The 16,695-nt window shown below is 47.4% G+C and overlaps 3 protein-coding genes across 3 annotated transcripts in view; all 3 read left to right on the forward strand.

Annotated features, from left to right (window-relative positions):
* LOC9646980 (probable zinc metalloprotease EGY1, chloroplastic) overlaps positions 1 to 15,383 on the forward strand; it is a 39,472-nt gene extending 24,089 nt beyond the window's left edge. The window contains exons 8-10 of the mRNA XM_024685966.1: positions 14,947 to 15,015; positions 15,065 to 15,115; positions 15,171 to 15,383. Of these exons, the coding sequence (XP_024541734.1) occupies positions 14,947 to 15,015; positions 15,065 to 15,115; positions 15,171 to 15,347 (297 nt within the window). The 3' untranslated portion in view covers positions 15,348 to 15,383. The remainder of the gene's footprint in view (positions 1 to 14,946; positions 15,016 to 15,064; positions 15,116 to 15,170) is intronic.
* On the forward strand, positions 12,626 to 14,457 carry LOC112350190. The gene is made up of 7 exons (XM_024685970.1): positions 12,626 to 12,711; positions 12,767 to 13,341; positions 13,406 to 13,492; positions 13,548 to 13,779; positions 13,832 to 14,135; positions 14,209 to 14,317; positions 14,365 to 14,457. Exons 4-7 carry the CDS (start codon positions 13,750 to 13,752, stop codon positions 14,420 to 14,422), a joined length of 501 nt encoding a protein of 166 aa, XP_024541738.1. The 5' UTR covers positions 12,626 to 12,711; positions 12,767 to 13,341; positions 13,406 to 13,492; positions 13,548 to 13,749; the 3' UTR covers positions 14,423 to 14,457.
* Positions 15,384 to 16,159: 776 nt separating the features above from the next.
* Positions 16,160 to 16,574, forward strand: LOC112350226. Its single transcript, XM_024686059.1, has 2 exons — positions 16,160 to 16,415; positions 16,501 to 16,574. Exons 1-2 carry the CDS (start codon positions 16,160 to 16,162, stop codon positions 16,572 to 16,574), a joined length of 330 nt encoding a protein of 109 aa, XP_024541827.1.
* The last annotated feature ends 121 nt before the right edge of the window (positions 16,575 to 16,695 follow it).

The following is a 16,695-nucleotide window of genomic DNA, read 5'->3' on the forward strand; positions in this document are numbered from 1 at the left end:
AATGATGACCTCTTTATAGTTCTTAACTTTTAGTGTTTTGGGTTTAAAAGTTAATTTAAAACCCTTCACTATTACACACACACATACACACACACACATATATATATATAAGTAAATGCCCATATTAGGCATTTTTTTTTTTCAATTTCTTCTTTTATCAAAGAGGGATACAATTGCTAGCATTGGCAATAAATATTATAGAAGGGTATTATTGTTGCAAGAGCAACACACTTTTGGATAATATGGTTCATCCTCTTCAACAATCATATAACCTTTATACTCTACATTGTTCTCCTGATTTTTTTTTGCTTTTTATATTTGTTTTTTGGAAGTTTGGACAGATTATTATGAATGCCAACCACAATTTCAATAACCTTTGGGCACTTTAGATAGAACTACAGGCCCATTGCTTTTATGTAGCCAGATTTTTGCTTCATATGTAGAGTAAAAACCCTCTATTGAGGCTTGCTCTCTAGGAAACCCTTTACCTATTCCATGGAGTGAGTGCAAGGGAAGTATGTAAGAGAAGGATTAATACAAACAAAAATAAGGAGAGAATAAATTTTGCATACTAGGGGTGCCACTACACTTCAATCTTTGCATATATTAGTCCAATCTCCCACACTAAATTTGTTACATCCATCTTTGCTCACCTAAAACCCTACCTTTGAATTTGTACTATTTTATTTTATCTATCACAATAATGAGTTGCCAAACTTTCTGGGCCGCCAGATCCAGCCAATTGCAGCCATCCGATGGGGGGTAACTGTAAAGGGGTTATTTCTTTAACCACGCTGATGTTTGCTCCCGGCCAATGGGAGGTGGCCAAACCACATGGGGTGGGAGAGGAAGGTGCAGTGACGTATGTCACATGCATGTGTTCTATAGCAGATTGTGCTGGAGTTCCAGAGCTTGCGGAGAAAATCCAGTGCCAATCAATGCAACCTGGGATTGTGGGTGATGCCAGTGATCACTGCTGTCCAGGAGACTAGATTTGGATCTGGCATGGTGCAGAAGATCACGATCGCAAGGCCAAGATGGCCGAATTGGATGTAGCTCATGAAGGACACTGCGTTGCTCTCACTCACCATGGAGAGGAGGATCTTTGCCTTGCGCAAATGCCCATAATCCCGATCATCGATGTGTATGCCCAGATTGTGGATGTTGCAGAGGTGTGGCGGATCTTCTCCCAAATCGCAGTGAAACCCATCTTAGCGATGGCCGAGGGGGATATGTTGAGTTCACGTATCTCGAAGCTTTCCACAAGGCAAACCGGTCGCTAAACCAGAGGGGAAAAACCGAGAAAAAGATCTGCAGGAAAAGCATGAGGAAACAGAAGAGGAGAAGTACGAGGAAAAGTCTTGGAGTGTTAGCACACTCCGGATTCTGATCAGACTCACTGAGCAGCTTTACGAGGGGCTCAACGGCAAATCCAGTGACTGAGAGAGGATTAAGCGAGCGCAGAAGATGATGAGGCTCCAGAAAATGCTGGATAGGATCCCGAGTGAGAGGAAACCGTGGAAGAAGCTTCAGTCCAGCGAGGTGGTCTTCGTGAAGGAGGCAAAAGAACTATATGATCGTGCGGGGAGAGATTTTGTTGCCGAATTCAAGAGGAGACAGGTAAGGTTGATATACCTTCCAGATTCCAGATGGCCGTTTGCTAATAACTTCCGTGTTTGTTGTAGAGAGCTGGAGTAACGATGAGTGTTTGTTTTGTCGGAACCATGATGGCAAGAAGATGATCGGCCGGGCTGGAGCGAACTCTAACACGACTAGACCCTTGGTTTACCTGAGAAGAGAACACGAGCAAACTGTTCTAAGCACGTTGAAGAAACGAGAAATGAAGTTGGCTCTGAGCTCAAGAAGTTGGCTGCAAGGATTGGTCAACTGGAGGCCAGTGCTCGGACTCTAGCATCGGAGAAGCCAATTCTCAAGAGTCAAATCCAGAAGTTGGATCCAGTAAGGCTGTCCATGATAGTAGTGAGGAACGACGTAAACCAGTGCTAGATGGCTGCAAGATGGCGAGAAGACAATATAGCTGAAGCTGCTCATGACCGGGGTTTCAGATGGCTGCAGAGACTATAAGACAGACTATGCTAGACGTTCTCTGTCATCTGGTGGAATGAGGGAAGTGTTCGGACAGGAGCCCCAGGGGATAATGGCTGACGGAGTCGAATCCGCTGCACGAGGTGGAGCTCTCGGCCAGGAGCACGTCGAGAAGAGGATGGCAGAGTTTGGAAGCGCAAAGGCAAGCCTGGAGAAGCAAGTAACTGGCAGCTGATGGAGAGGATCACGGGGCTCGAGGCACTCAAGGAGAGAGAGACGTGCCAGATGCAAAGGAAAGCTTTGGGGAGACTGAACGAGGAGCTCCAAAGGATAAAGGCTGAGGCACCGAGAGATCAGAGAGCACAGTTGGACAGGTCAGTTTCCATGGAGCACCGAGCTCTAGAGGTTTGACGGATCAAATGGACGCTACATGCGACAAGAAGGAGGCTTTGCAAGTCACTCCTCAAGCTCTGTTTTTGTGTGCTCCCACTCGAGCTTCTCAGCACGATCAAGGCCTGAAGTGGCAGAAGCATTTGTCAGAGACGTCAAAGAGACGAGAATTGGAAGATCGAGAAATCAGCTGCAAGGATTGGTCATGTCGAGGCCAGTACTCGGACTCTAGCATCGGAGAAGCCAGAGTCAAATCCAGAACAGAGCTCCAAGTGTATTGAAATCTCCAACAACACAGGAAAGCAGTAGCAGGCTTCCAAAGCGCCAGAGACCAGCCTCCACACTCTTCTAAGTCAGCAGAAGATCAACCTTATCGAGGAGATATCCTCCCTTGACTCCAAAGTTTTGGAGCTGTCCAAGACGGTGGCCAGAATGAAGCAGCTCAAGCAGTTGAAAGCGGCAGTGGACGACCGTGTCTCGGTGCAGTTGGCCAGCTGGGATCTGGAAGTGGAGCAGAGTCCATCAAATTTAATTTTGATATTATTTCAATTTAATTTTCAAAGAAATAATGATAATTAAAATAGTGTTTGCTAACTGGGCAATCCATTGCCTCCCAAATCGTCCGAGGACCTTCTCAGACACTGAGACATCCCATTGTTCATCTGAAAAGCGGCATGATTTTGAGAAGAATTCCAATAATCCCATTAGGGCCCAATAGAATGTTCCTGGGGGGGCAAATCGAAGAATGCAGGTGAGATCTGACCCTCCTAAGCATCAAATCACACAAAACAAGCACCGAAGCTCACAGAATCACAGCATCAATGCAGCAATCCCGTGAAACAATGCAAGAAATTGCAAGGATTCCGTCCAGAAATCCATACTCTAGGCAGATCGATCGCGATCTCCAATCCAAAACCCCGCCGCCTGGAGCACCAAACCATTGCCCTTGCTCTGGACTGTGTGGAGGTCCAAATAGCTAAACTTTTGTCTGTAGAGCACCGTTTGGATCTCATACCAGCTGGCAAGCCAATCAAACAGACTTCCTTTTCCCCCTGTCCCTATGTCTCTCTCTTGCTTGCTCGATCCAAGAATTGATTCTAACGGTATTCTTATGTTGATTTAAGCCTTTGGTTTGATAGTCTATGATTGTAGCTTAAATTGGCTTCTTTGAAAATTTGGTGCCAAGAACATCTGAGTAGTTATTGACAAATCATGTCAGGAGAGGGTTTGTTATGGGTTTTTGTGAGAATCTTTTATAGCACATAAGGATATTCTGAAGGGAGCATATTCTTCTCCATTGTGAGAATATTCTAGAATTCTGAGAAACTCAAATCAATCTGTATTTTTAATGCTTTATGAATAAAACAATCAACTTTACCTACTTATTCTGTTTTATAAAGTATTAGAATCTTTGAATATTTTAGGTCAAAATTAACTTTTATAATTTAAGTTAACAGTATTTACAAATATAATAAGAAAATTATATTCTATACAAATGGTCTATCTAAATATCACTAAAATATATAGAACCCAATACAAGGTGATGGTATATCAAATGTGGGTTGACTTAGTTTTATGAATGTGTAGAACTATGATCAAAGCTTCAATTGTTAATACAAAAAATTTAAATAACTTTAACAATCAGAGTATATATTATATTTTTTATATGTAGCCTTAGTTACTTATAATTTAACTCATTATAAAAAAAAAAACTAAGATAATGTATGCAGTATTTGATTAGACAGTAATATTTTAAAATCTTTTTCCTAACTACAAATATAGTTTATTAGTGCATAATACTATGGAATATAATATTTAAATTTATAGTTTCTATAACATATATATTTACAAATGTGAGGGCCAAGTGTACGGCTACGATGCCGTATATTAATATTAGCGTAGTTAGATTTTGGTAGCCGTCAGATTGGTTTCAATCCGGACCACTCGCTCTTGTATATAAGCTAGGGTTTTTGGGCTAATTGATATGCACATTTCTATATTCCCTTTCTATATTCCATGCACTCACATTGGTGGAGGTGAGGGGGACTTTTGATTGTCCATGGGGAGTGCTTGAATTTGGGATTTCGGTTTAGATCTAGCTTTTGCATTGTCTAGATCTAGCTTTTTCCATTTCTTTTCTTCTGTTCTTTCCTTTCAGGATTTTGGTTTACATCTAGCTTTTTGCATTGTCTAGATCTACCATTTCTTTCCAGCTTTTTGTCATTTCTCTTCCTTTGCTCTTTCTTTTTTCATTCATCTTCATGGCCGATCCGCAATCTCCTCCTTTGACTCTAGAGCAGCAGTTGGTTCAATTGCTTGATGCTATGCGCTTGCAATTGAACAACCAAACTCAGTTGATGGCGGCGTTCATGGCACATGGTACAACTCCTCCTGTTCTTGGTGACAATCCTCGCGTTCGGCTGGAGTTCTTTCGTGGGAATCCTGGGGATAATGTGTACCATTGATTTAATCACTTCACGGTGATTGCCATATATCATTCTTGGGATGATGCTCGACGCTTGCGTGAGTTCCCCACATGTCTCCAAGGGACGGCATTGCAGTGGTATAATGGATTGAGCGCAGCCACTCGTGGCAATTGGAGTGTTCTTCCGAACGTCTTCAAATGCGCCTTCGGACACGCCGACGATTGTGATGATGCCTTCCAACAATTGTATCGTCTTTGCCAAGGGCCATCTGAGTCGGTGATGCAATTTGGCGTTCGTTTCCGAAGTTTTTTGCTTCGTGCGGAGCCAAATATGTCGGAGCGGATCAAGTTAAGAATGTTGTGGCCAGCACTTTGTCAAGATCTTGTCGGACTTGTGCATGCACTTGCTCCTGCCACTCTTGATGATGTTCTTCGCTTGGCACAACGTTATGAGACGTCGCCTCTTCCACTTCTTGCTACATGTCCTTCAGCTCCACTTCCTATGAGTGATGGTCCTATTCCCATGGAGGTTGATGCTACTGCTACTCGAGTCCAAGGACAAGGGCGAGGACGTGGTCGTGGCCGTGATGTTCGTTGCTGGGCGTGTGATGAAGTTGGTCATACTTATCGGCGTTGTCGGCGTTTTCCGGATTGGCGACCTCCATTTCCTGGGTGGAGACCTTGGCGTCAGCAACGTCCCGTTGGTGCTGCTGCAGTGGAAGGTTTGGATACCAAGGTGCATTCGGGAAATGAAGAGTCGCGCGAGTAATGGAGGGACCTTGCGCGAATAAGTTAGTGACCCCTCCATCTTTCTTTCGGGAGTATCATCAAGGGGTTCACTCGGCACCGGTTCATCCAGTGTTTACTTTCCAAGCTCGTTTTTATAACAAGAGGTCTCCTATTCTTCTCTCCGTGTTGGTTGATACAGGTTTGAGTTTATTTTCTATTGCTCAACCTGTTACCACACGTTATCGTTTACACTTGCGTCGTGCGGCGGATCCAGTTTTTATTCTTTATGGCAACGGCCATACACATGCATGTGCACGAGATGAGGCAGACCTGGTTGTGCGTGTGGGCGATCTCGAGCTTGAGTTACAGTCGTTGCGGGTGGTGCCGAGTCAAGCTTTTGACCTCATTCTTGGTATGGATTGGTTGCAACGCAATCATGCCAAGTGCGACTTTGAGGCTTCTCCCCCTTGTCTTATACTTCCTTATGTTTCATCCATTCCTCTCACTTCCATACCTCTTCGTCCCTTTACTTCTACCTCTGCTTCCATTACTTTTGTTTCCCCACTCTTTCCTTCTGTGTTTCCATCTTATTCTGCTTTTCCCTTTTCCGATCCCTCCGATGATCTTTGTGTTGTAGCTGTTGACCAGCTCATGAAGGAGTATTTTGATCTCTTTGAATTTGACCTATCGTCTGGGGCCAAGATTGCCACACGTCATCCCATTCCAACCGGGGATGCTCGTCTAATCAAGGTTCCTGTTCGTCGTCGGTCACCCAAGGAGATCAAGATTTTACGTGCAAATGTCAAGGAGATATTGGAGAAGGGTGTTATTCGGAAGTCGCGGAGTCCTTGGGCATGTGAACCTCATCTTGTGACGAAGCCTGATGGGAGTATTCGTTTCTGCATCGACTATCGTCCGTTAAATGAAGTGACGATCCCGAATGTGTACCCTCTTCCTCACACTGCTAATCTCTTAGATCGTCTGGGGCGAAGTTGTTGGTTCACCAAGCTAGATCTTGCTTCTGGGTATTGGCAAGTACCGATGGCCGAAAAAGATATTCCTAAAACTGCTTTTCGTACACCATTTGGTTTGTACGAGTTCTTGGTGATGCCGTTTGGTTTGAACAATGCTCCGGCAACTTTCTAGCGGATGATGGACGAGGTTCTTTGGGATATGCTGGAGGTGACAGCTGACTTCATTGATGATGTTTTGATCCACTCGGAGGGGATGTGGGAGGAGCACGTTCGTGATGTTTGTAAAGTGTTGGATCGGCTACGCGACGTTGGTTTAAAGCTGAAGCGGTCAAAGTGCGTATTTGGGTCCAAGGACACAACTTATCTTGGGTACCGTATTTCTCGTGAGGGTTTGCAAGTTGATCCTGATAAACTTGTGGCTGTTCTAAAGTTCCTTACTCTGAAGTGTGTGAATGATGTGCAACGCTTTTTGGGTAAGGTGCAGTATCTCGATTGTTTTGTGGATCATCTTTCCGATCGCACTACACCATTGCGAGCGTTGCTGAAGTCATCAACGTCATCTTTCATCTGGTCTCCAGATTGTGAGCAGGCGTTCGTGCATCTCAAAGAGCTATTGACGACTCCTCCGGTTTTGGCATATCCTGACTACACTCGACCTTTTATTTTGCGCGTGGATGCTTCTGACATTGGTCTTGGAGGTGTGTTGATGCAAAAGAGCTTGAGTGTGCCTGGTCAGCGCCATCCCATTGCATACATAAGCCATACATTACAACCAGCGGAGATGAACTACTCCACGACGGAGAAGGAGTGTTTAGCAGCAGTCTGGGGTTTCGAGAAACTTCATGCATATCTACATGGTTTTCAGACGTTACTTGAAGGTGATCATGCTACTGTTACTTCATTATTGAAGCGGAAGAACCTAGTTGGTCGTACGGCTCGATGGGCTTTGAAGCTTCAAATATATGATTTCGATGTTATTCATCGCCCAGGGAGTTCTATAGCTGATGCTGATGCCCTTTCTCGAGCTCCTCTTCCTTCTCCACTCACTTCTCATGTTTTTGACGAACCTGTTGTTCCAGCATTTGTGGATTTTCTAGATGAGGATTCTGTGCCGTCGGCGGTTGCTGTCCTTGACGTTCAGTGTCCACAAGGCGCAGAGCAAGATCTACCTTCTCTTGATGAGGTTCGCGAGGCTCAAAAGATTGAGCCGTGGATTCGAAGGCTTCGAGATGGGTTTGAGAATCCTGCATCACTTACTGATGACTTGCCTTTCCGGCATTTACATTCTCAATATCGCCTTGAAGATAGCCTTTTTTATTTTGTGGGGACGGATCCTGATGATCATTTACGGCTGGTGGTGCCTTTGGTGTTTATTCCGCGGTTTCTCCATGCCTACCATGATTCTCCTGTTCTAGGTGGGCATATGGGACACCGTCGTGTCACCGAGAAGCTGCGCAGATCTTTCTATTGGCCAGAGATGCAATGTGATATTATCCAGTATGTGCGTAGCTGCGTTTGGTGCCAAGCTCGTAATTGTAAGGAACCAACTCGCCGAGGTGTCGTAGGCTAAAGGAACCCCGAAAGCATGACCAAAATGACAAAGAGTTCATCGGATGGGACCAAGTCAAAGATCGAGTCCAAGACCGACTCTAGGACCGAGTTCGAGATAGGGTCCGGAATCGAGTCCAAGACCGACTCGGGGACCGAGTTCGAGTCCGAGTTCGAGACCGAGTTCGAGACGGAGTCCGAGATCCGAAATCGGGTCCGAGACCGAGTCCGAAGTCGAGTCCGAGGTCGGGCCCGAGATCGGGTCCGAGATCGAGTTCGCGATCGAGTCCGAGACCGAATCCGAAGTCGGATCCGAAATCGGATCCGAGATCGAGCCAGAGTCTAAGTCCAAATACTAATACGGGTCAAGGGGTGAAAGCCCAAAGCGTGCGTCCCCCAGGGGGGGGGGGGGCTGCAGGGGGTTCCAAAAGTACAGTAGGGATAGTGAGGTCCAGGAACCAGTTTTGAAGGGACTCTCCAGTTGGGCTTCCAAACCGACTTGAGGTTGGGACTGGGACTAAGGGGCCTTGGGTGGGAGTGAGCATGGACTTGGCTGGTGCCGGAGGGGCCATCCAAGGAAGTGCTCAAGAGCAGCTCCCACTCCCGAAAGGGAAACCGATTGCGGTGCTCCCGGCTCATGTGGAGTGGTGCCCCACTTGAGTACCATGCGGCTCATTGGTCCTCGCCCTGCCTAGGGGCTTGGGCCTTCCTTCGGGATGGAAGTGGGGGGTGAGAGGTACCCATACCGGGCCGCTAGGCCACGGTGTTTCGCCCCGGCGTCCCGAAGCAAGTGTTGCACTCAAGACTTGGGATTTAGAGGGTCCTATGATCAAGTCTTGTGGTACCAAAGGATGTTAGGAACCTGGAAGCTTGGTGTGCTTGGCTGCTTGTGCTTGCGGGGAGTGTAGCCGAACCTTAAGTCCAGTCTAACCCGGGGAGGGGGATTGGGAGTGATTTGGGAATCCGTGGATGGTGGCTAACACTCCGTTGCTCGTGCAGTGAGTAGCTGAGACCAAATAGGAGCTGGTACCATAGGCGAGAACCTTGGCAAGGGAACTTAGCAAAAGCCAAGGCGGTGTTGGACGGATAGGCGAGGTAAGCTGGCAAATTGGAAAGGAAAAATTTGTGGCTTACAGTAATACTCCCCCTTGTGCTGCGGAAGGACGGTTGGAGTCAATTGCAGTTTCTCGTCCGTTTGAGTTGGTGGCGTTTGATCTTATGGGACCTTTTCCACGATTGACTGTTGGTAATGAGTATGTTATTATTGCTTCTGACTACTTGACTCGTTAGGTGGAAGTTGGTGCTCTTGCTAGTGCCTCTGCAACTGCTGTTGGATACTTCCTCCTCAATCGAGTGGTGTTCCAGCATTCTTGTCCAGAGCGGATTCTTTCGGATAATGGTCCTGCATTTATGGCTGAGGTATTTCATATTTTGACATCTCGGTTGGGGATACGCCACACTTTTACGAGTGCTTATTATCCACAATCAGACGGTCTGGTGGAACGGCTCGTTCGGACATTCAAAGGGATGATTGCGAAGTATGTGAACTTTCAGCTTTCGGATTGGGATGGTTATTTGCCGTCTCTTCGGTATGCTTATGTCACAGGGGTGCAGAGTTCTGTTGGTGCTTCACCATATAAACTTCTATATGGTCATGATCCAATATTACCAACGGAGCTGGGTTTACCTTCGCAATTGCCACGAGCTCCTGATGCTAGGTCATGGGATCAATATTTGACAAGCATTCTTCCACTTGTCCGAGCAGAGTCTACTGAACACTTAGGCCACGTACAAGTGGGACAACAACGGCGCTACAATTCCCATCATCGTCCACCTGCGGAGTACAAAGTGGATGATTTGGTGTTAGTCCGTTTTCCCCATCTTACGGTACATGGTTTATCTAAGGGGCTCCTTGTGCAGTGGAAAGGACCGTATCGGGTGTTGCGGCAAGTTGGACCACAAGTTTATGAGGTTCGGCATGACGTTCAGCAAGCCGATCCTCCGGAGATTGTGCATGTGCAGCGGTTAAAACGCTTCATACAAAGGGATCAGGAGCAGTTAATACCGTCTACAGATTCACCGATGTCTCCTCTTGACGTTCCTTCAGATCCTGGCCCATCTACAAGAGAACCTTAACGGCCTTCCATTATTCCGAGAGGAGGGGATGATGTGAGGGCCAAGTGTATAGCTACGATGCCGTATACTAATATTAGCATAGTGGGATTTTGGTAGCTGTCGGATTGGTTTTAATCCGGACCACTCGCTCCTGTATATAAGCTAGGGTTTTTAGGCTAATTGATATGCACATTTCTGTATTCCCTTTCCATATTCCATGCACTCACACAAATAATTATATTCATTAAGTATATTCATATTTCCAAATAATAATTTTTATTTAATATTTTTATTAATGAATACTTATTCTTACTTATGCCTAGGAATATATTTTGTTCTAAATATTTATATTATCAAGTTTACATTTTGTATTCATCTAGCATTTTTTCAGCATAATTCCCTCAATTCTTGATACTATTTCAATTTAATTTTTAATATATTAAAAAATCAAAACAGTTGGCCAGGATACTAAGTGAAACAGTGAGTAGATGATGATGGTGTGGGCCCGCGCGCACCAAATGCTCCGGAACACGGGAACTGAATCATATTACGCTCATCCCTACGAGAATAAAAAATTTCATAGCGCTGCCGTCGTCTTTGTGCTCGTTGTCGTGTCTGGAGGCATGACACGTGGCCGAGGACTGGATACGAGAGGGACATATAGTAAGAAGCAGTAAGAAGAAGAAAGACATATGGTACTGATGTTGACTTTATATGTCGTTATCTATCAGGGACTCGCAGCGAAACATGACTTTGATTTCTCATGACGTGATATGTCCTTATCAGGACGATTGCACTACATGTGTGGCATTTTACTGTTTGTTTTGTCTGTTCTACATATACCTGAAGGAGAAGTACCGTCTGCGCGCGGGCCCACACCATCATCATCTAGTCACTGTTTCATTTGTCTCCCCATCCGCAGTCTAGAAGTGTCAGTTTTCAAGCCGACAAAAGGACGAGAGCTTCTTTTAATTCCACTGCATTCCTGTGCTGCTGCTAGCCGAAAGATCTAACTCATCTGCGGCCCGTTCTCCCCGGCTGAGGACGAGGAGGAGGAAGCCCGCAGATCTTATACGCCTATGTGCTTAGTGGAATATTTTATTCTCATAGTTTACATTTTTGAGGACTTTTGGTGCGCGCGGGCCCACACCATCATCTGCTGCTAGTGTTGCCGGTGTTGGGTGGAAAAGAGAGATTTCTTAGCACAATTCGGTTCCAGCTTTTTCTTGTAGATCCGCCATTCCCTGCCTTCTGGCGACCTCGTAGCAAGTTTGCGGCGCCCTCAGTCTCCACGGTCTCCAGTATATCGCCGTTTGCAATGGGTGGCTCATTGTCACAAGCTCGTGGTGAGTGGAGGAAGTGCCGTTGCATCCAAATCAGCTCGAAGCTCCCATCCGGCACAGCACTGCAGGACCAGCTGTCACTTGATCTTCCCAATGGCATGCCCAAGAGCCAGCAGCTCATGGATGTCTCGATGGCGATTGTCCCATCTCTACGGAAAACCTGCGCCAACACTGAAGTGGCTCTGGAGATCAAGAACTTCCTTCTCGGTGTGGATGACGACGAGGTAATCATCAACACCAAGGCTCTAGGATTTTACCCATACCGCTTCAAATTCCATATTAGTCCACAGCTTGGCGAGATGGAAAATTCTGCCATTGCTATATATGACTACAATTTCCATGACGGCGCTCGTGCTAATGCCAACTCCAGCACTCTCACCACTCTCACCAAGAACAGCGAAGGTGAGCTTGGAGCTCGACTTGATTTACGGGCAGTAAAGTTCATAGTAAAGAAGACGTGGGGGCAGTCACTCCAAGAGCCAATGGACTACGAGTCCATCAGTATTGGAGCTCCAGGGAACATGGCAGAGCTTGAGTGGAAATTACTTCGCTGGAATCGCAACGGGACGGAGTATAATCCATCCAATCCACACTCTGGGCTAAGTTCCCTCGAGGTATGCTTTATTCCTTTGGATTCCTTTCACTTCGTTTTCTTTGTAGCCGCCTTTCCGAGGAGGACGAACAAAAATCAACGTGGAAGACTTTCCTGTTATTGTGTGGCATCTGCCCGCGAGCACGGCGTCCAAGTTTCAGCTCGGGTTCAATATTCGTCTGGAGGCGGACATGCATCTCCTCTGGTACCGGAGAAGCAAATGGATGCGCCGAAGAGTCAAGGAGTACATTAGCAAGAAAGTCGAATTTTCCCATGAGTTTGTGGTCACCGATGGTAAAGGAGAACTGTCATATACTTTTGATATCGAATTTTGATAGAGAATGAAAACAGAAGGTCAGGGTTACTCCTTTTATCCTTTTAAGACGAGAGGTTGACTCAAAATTTGGCGCGAAATGTGTACACCCCTGGTTAGGGTTAGGGCTAGGGCATCCCAGGCAGGCGCGGTTCAGGCGCTTCCTCCGCACAGGCGTGCGCAGGTCTTGCTCCAGGACATGGCGGGTCTCACAGTGCGCCTTCTCGAGCTAGCGGGTAAGCACGCGTCTTGCTTCTCTTTCCTCTCCAGATCGAGACTTGGTCAATGCAGGCAACAAATCGTGGCAAGGTAGCCATCTCAAGAGCGTGGAGCAGGCATCGTGGAGGCGGTGGCGGCCAAGGACGAGGTCCTGGAGCTCACGCTGGAGGTATTCAGGCGGCCATCCAAGGAGAGGAAAACAATGGACGCCGAGGTGGACGAGCGCGTTTCCTACGCTCAAAGGATCAGCTACACCCGATTATCTTCTCGGTCAGCCCCCTCAGGAGCAGCAACGCAGCCCTACCACTACAGCGACATGGATCTGGGCGTCTTGAAAGCTCCGGAAACCGCACCGCCACCAGCGCCATTCCTGCCGTCGCCAACAGTGAAAAAATCACCACCAAGAGAAGCAGCAGCAGGAAAGCTCACGCCCTCTCCACTCCGGTTACACTTCCCGGACTGCCTCCCGGATGGAAGCGCGGAGATCCGGTTCCACTGCCGGAAGTGGCACCGCCAGCTCTAATTCCAACAGCACGCGCTCCAGGAGTAATCCAGGTGCCGTTCGTGCAGCTGGATCTAAACCCGGAGCTCGAGGACGACTACGCCTTGGACTCGGAGCAAAGCTCCGAGGAAGAGTGAGGAACCAAGTAAGTTGGCATTCTTTCTAAGTTCTTTGAGACTTACTTGCTAACGACGATCAAAATCAAGAAGTCTCATGTCCTACCAGGAAGGAGAACTCGATATTGCAAGTTAAAATCGAAACTTTGGGGGGAACAAATACTCGATTCAAATCCGGGGGTAAGAACAGCCTTTTCCACTTACACCAGGTCTACTTCTTAACCTTGAGCTACAGAAGCACGGACTTCACGAACGCGAAGAAAAAGCTCTCGGTTCTGCCAGAAGAGAAGATCTACCGGAAGGGGAACTGCTGCCTCAGCGGTCTCAGTCGTTCTAAAACATCCGACATGATTCAAGCACATCGTCGCGATCCTGCCGAGCTCCCGCGGCACCTTGACGTGATCCGGCAGTAGCCGGGGATCCACGACGGGGAGGACATGGTTCGTCCTCCCAGCGCGACCAACCAGGTACGTTCCCAACTACCTGAACTTTGCTGTTACTGATGATCTCCTCTAGCAGAAGACGTCCATGGCGGAGATGGTGGCGGCGCGATCGTCCAGGGGGAGACCCTCCTCGTGCTGCAAATACCGGGCGTCCTCCACCGTGGCGACCCGGTGGCGCTGCGCATCCACCTCGCCTTCACTGCCGCCAAGTGCGTCAAGACGCTCCACTACGGCCACGAGATCGTCCCCCGCTCCACAAACTTTTGTGTCGAGCGCGACTGGATCGTCACCACTTCCCCGGTCGAACGGGTCTCTGGCAGTACATCGTCTCTTTTTTTATCACGACTGGTGGATGTCTTCAGCTTGGATTTGCCACACAGGTACATACACCGTTTTTCACCTCTCCTGAAACTCAATTCTTACCGTTTCTTGTTTTTTTGCTGTGGTTGCAAGTTTCAAAGCTTCCACCCGAGATCGTCCAGTTCCACAGAGCCACCGGATTTAGATTTTGTAGTGCCTTATGTGGAGTCAGCGCTTCCGCTCGCATATGGAGCTGTTTCATGTAAGTTCCTGGGACTCCGTGTTATCTTTCTAATGTTTTTGTTCCAGGAAATTGGACATAGATCACTTTAGGTGTGTAAGTGACTCTATCACGCAAGTTAACTGAAAAATCCAGTGCTTGGAGAAGTAACCTTTTCTTTTCATGCACCCAAACTTTGACGTTTCCATGGCAGGCCCATTGGCTGGAGGTGTCTCTCGGTTGCAATGGTGGGAGTCGGCCTTTTGCTCTCGGCAAAAGGAGCACCTGAAGGGACACTTGTCCAAGTTCCCAGTGTTGTCTTCCAAGGCTCTTTTCTCTTGGGACTCGTCAACAGGGCCGCTCTAGGATACGAGTAAGCTCTTGGTCTTTGTAATCTGTGCGTTTGAAGTTCTGTGTGGAAATTTGCAATGCTTGCACGTGGGAACTGTTGCAGTGCATCCGCTGGTAATAGCTGGCTGGTAAGAGGATGTCACCATTGTCTTTGAAAAGCTCTTAGAAGTTCCGTGTGCTTGTTTCCTCCCAGGTGTGGACTAACGACGACTCCATTTAACTTGCTTCCAGTGGGATGTATCGACGGAGGAAGAGCTCTCCAGGTTCGTAATTCACTCAAAATCCAACTCTTGATCATGACTCTGAGTGAGTGCATACAGGCCGCATTCGGGAGCAAGGTGTTGAATATCGCTGGCTTGATCACTTACGTGCTACTAGGACTGGGAGTGGTAATCTTAGAAACGTTTAAGCCTTTCTTCTCACTCAACGTTCACGCAGTTGGGAGGTCCACTGTCTTTGCCGTGGGGTTTGTACATTATCATCGTCCAGGTACGTCGGTTCTTTCCTTTCTTAGAGAGTTCTTACTGTCTGTTTTCCGATACAGAGATCGTCTGGGAAGGCCTGCCTCAAGGACGTTACTGGTGTTGGCACTTGGAGGCAAATCGTCTATGCTGTGACGCTAGTGTTGGTCGTTTTGACGCTCTTGCCGTTGTGGGATGGCCTGGCCACCCAGCTTGGCATTGGCATTGGAACCCCAGACTCACTCGATCTATTTATGTGAAAGCTTCCAGGAGAAACGATGGGTTTTTTTTCTTTCCATTTCGCGGCAAGAAACAATTTTGCACGCATTCGTTGACAGAGAACCTGTGTGACGAGATTGTGGTACAAGAAAATGATGTGCTTGCAACTCTGCCGATTTTGAATTCCTTTTTGGAAATCAAAACAATTTACATTCCTATTGTCACCTTGTAATGAGTGACGCGTTTCAAGTGGAACTGGCGTCTGGCCTGCCTCAAGGTAACTTCCTCCCTTTGTGGAGACATGGACACTGTGGTTGTAGACAAGGAGCTTAATCTCAACCAGAGTTGGGACTACACAGACGCGCACGACAACATTTTCTTTCCCAGCTTTGTGAGAAACTGTCGCGGTCCCTCGCCAACAATTTACGTGTGGGGACTCCCTTCAGGTGTCACCGATGCAGAGCTCATCACTCACTTTTCCCCGCATGGCGAGATAGCTGCCACTGAGGTGTTTGCATCCGAGGAAGGGAAGCCGCGAGCACGAGTTCGATTTGCTACCAAAGAACAAGCAACCGAAGCTGTCGCTTGCAAGCAGTACAGCGTCGTCAATGGCTCCACAATCCGGCTCGCCTTTGCGATCAATGGGAAACCAAAGAAAACGTCCAGCAGCAACGCAGCGGAGGCTGGAGACTAGCCGAAAGAGAAAGAGGTACTTCCAAGCTTTCATAAATTCAACGTGTGGACTAAACCATACCAATGACCATTTCTCCTTGGTTGCAGATGTCAACGTTTCTCTCTTGTCTCAAACAGAGAAGCTGCGAATTGGAACTTTCTACGATTATGCATCAGTGTGATGTCCATCATTTTTGACTTCGCGCAGATTAAAAGGTGTATGTTTCGTCGCACAGCCATCCGAGAGTTTGCCATGGAGGGACAATCATCAAAGTATCTGATGGCTTGGCTTTTGATAGTAACGATCGAGCTCCACTTCTTGGCAGCGGGGTGTCGGCTGCTAGAGCACGAGATCACGTCTCGGACAGTCGTGGAAGCTTCGGTCTATTGCGAGATTTGCCACGAAGGGCGCAGCATCAAGAACATAGCACTGCCTGGTCCGTACTATCTCCATCTCTATAAGTTCCTGTCGATGATCACCAGTTCTAGTGGAGTTTACATTCTCGGCATGGTTTGATCCAGGTGTTGTTGCGTTCCTGGAGTGCAATGGTGCTCGTGTCAGTGGCAGTAGCACCACGGACTCGTCCGGAAAATGATCGGTGGATGTTCCCAGCGGCTACAACTTGGAGAGGGATTGCCGAGTGTCCGTGCTCGTAAATCCGCGCTGTTTGCAATGGGTGGTTCATTGTCACAAGCTCGTGGGGAGTGGAGGAAGTG

The sequence above is a fragment of the Selaginella moellendorffii genome, unplaced genomic scaffold (genome assembly GCF_000143415.4).
Source record: "Selaginella moellendorffii unplaced genomic scaffold, v1.0 SELMOscaffold_47, whole genome shotgun sequence".
NCBI lineage: Eukaryota > Viridiplantae > Streptophyta > Lycopodiopsida > Selaginellales > Selaginellaceae > Selaginella > Selaginella moellendorffii.

Bases quoted from the DNA above. Each gene is read 5' to 3' on its own strand.
- LOC112350190 (XM_024685970.1), top strand. From the start codon at position 13,750: ATGGTTCGTCCTCCCAGCGCGACCAACCAG. The intron at 13,780-13,831 runs GTACGTTCCCAA...CTCCTCTAGCAG, and splicing joins CTCCCAGCGCGACCAACCAG to AAGACGTCCATGGCGGAGAT. The intron at 14,318-14,364 runs GTAAGTTCCTGG...TTTTTGTTCCAG, and splicing joins CGCATATGGAGCTGTTTCAT to GAAATTGGACATAGATCACT.
- LOC112350226 (XM_024686059.1), top strand. From the start codon at position 16,160: ATGTCCATCATTTTTGACTTCGCGCAGATTAAAAGGTGTATGTTTCGT. The intron at 16,416-16,500 runs GTCCGTACTATC...GGTTTGATCCAG, and splicing joins CAAGAACATAGCACTGCCTG to GTGTTGTTGCGTTCCTGGAG.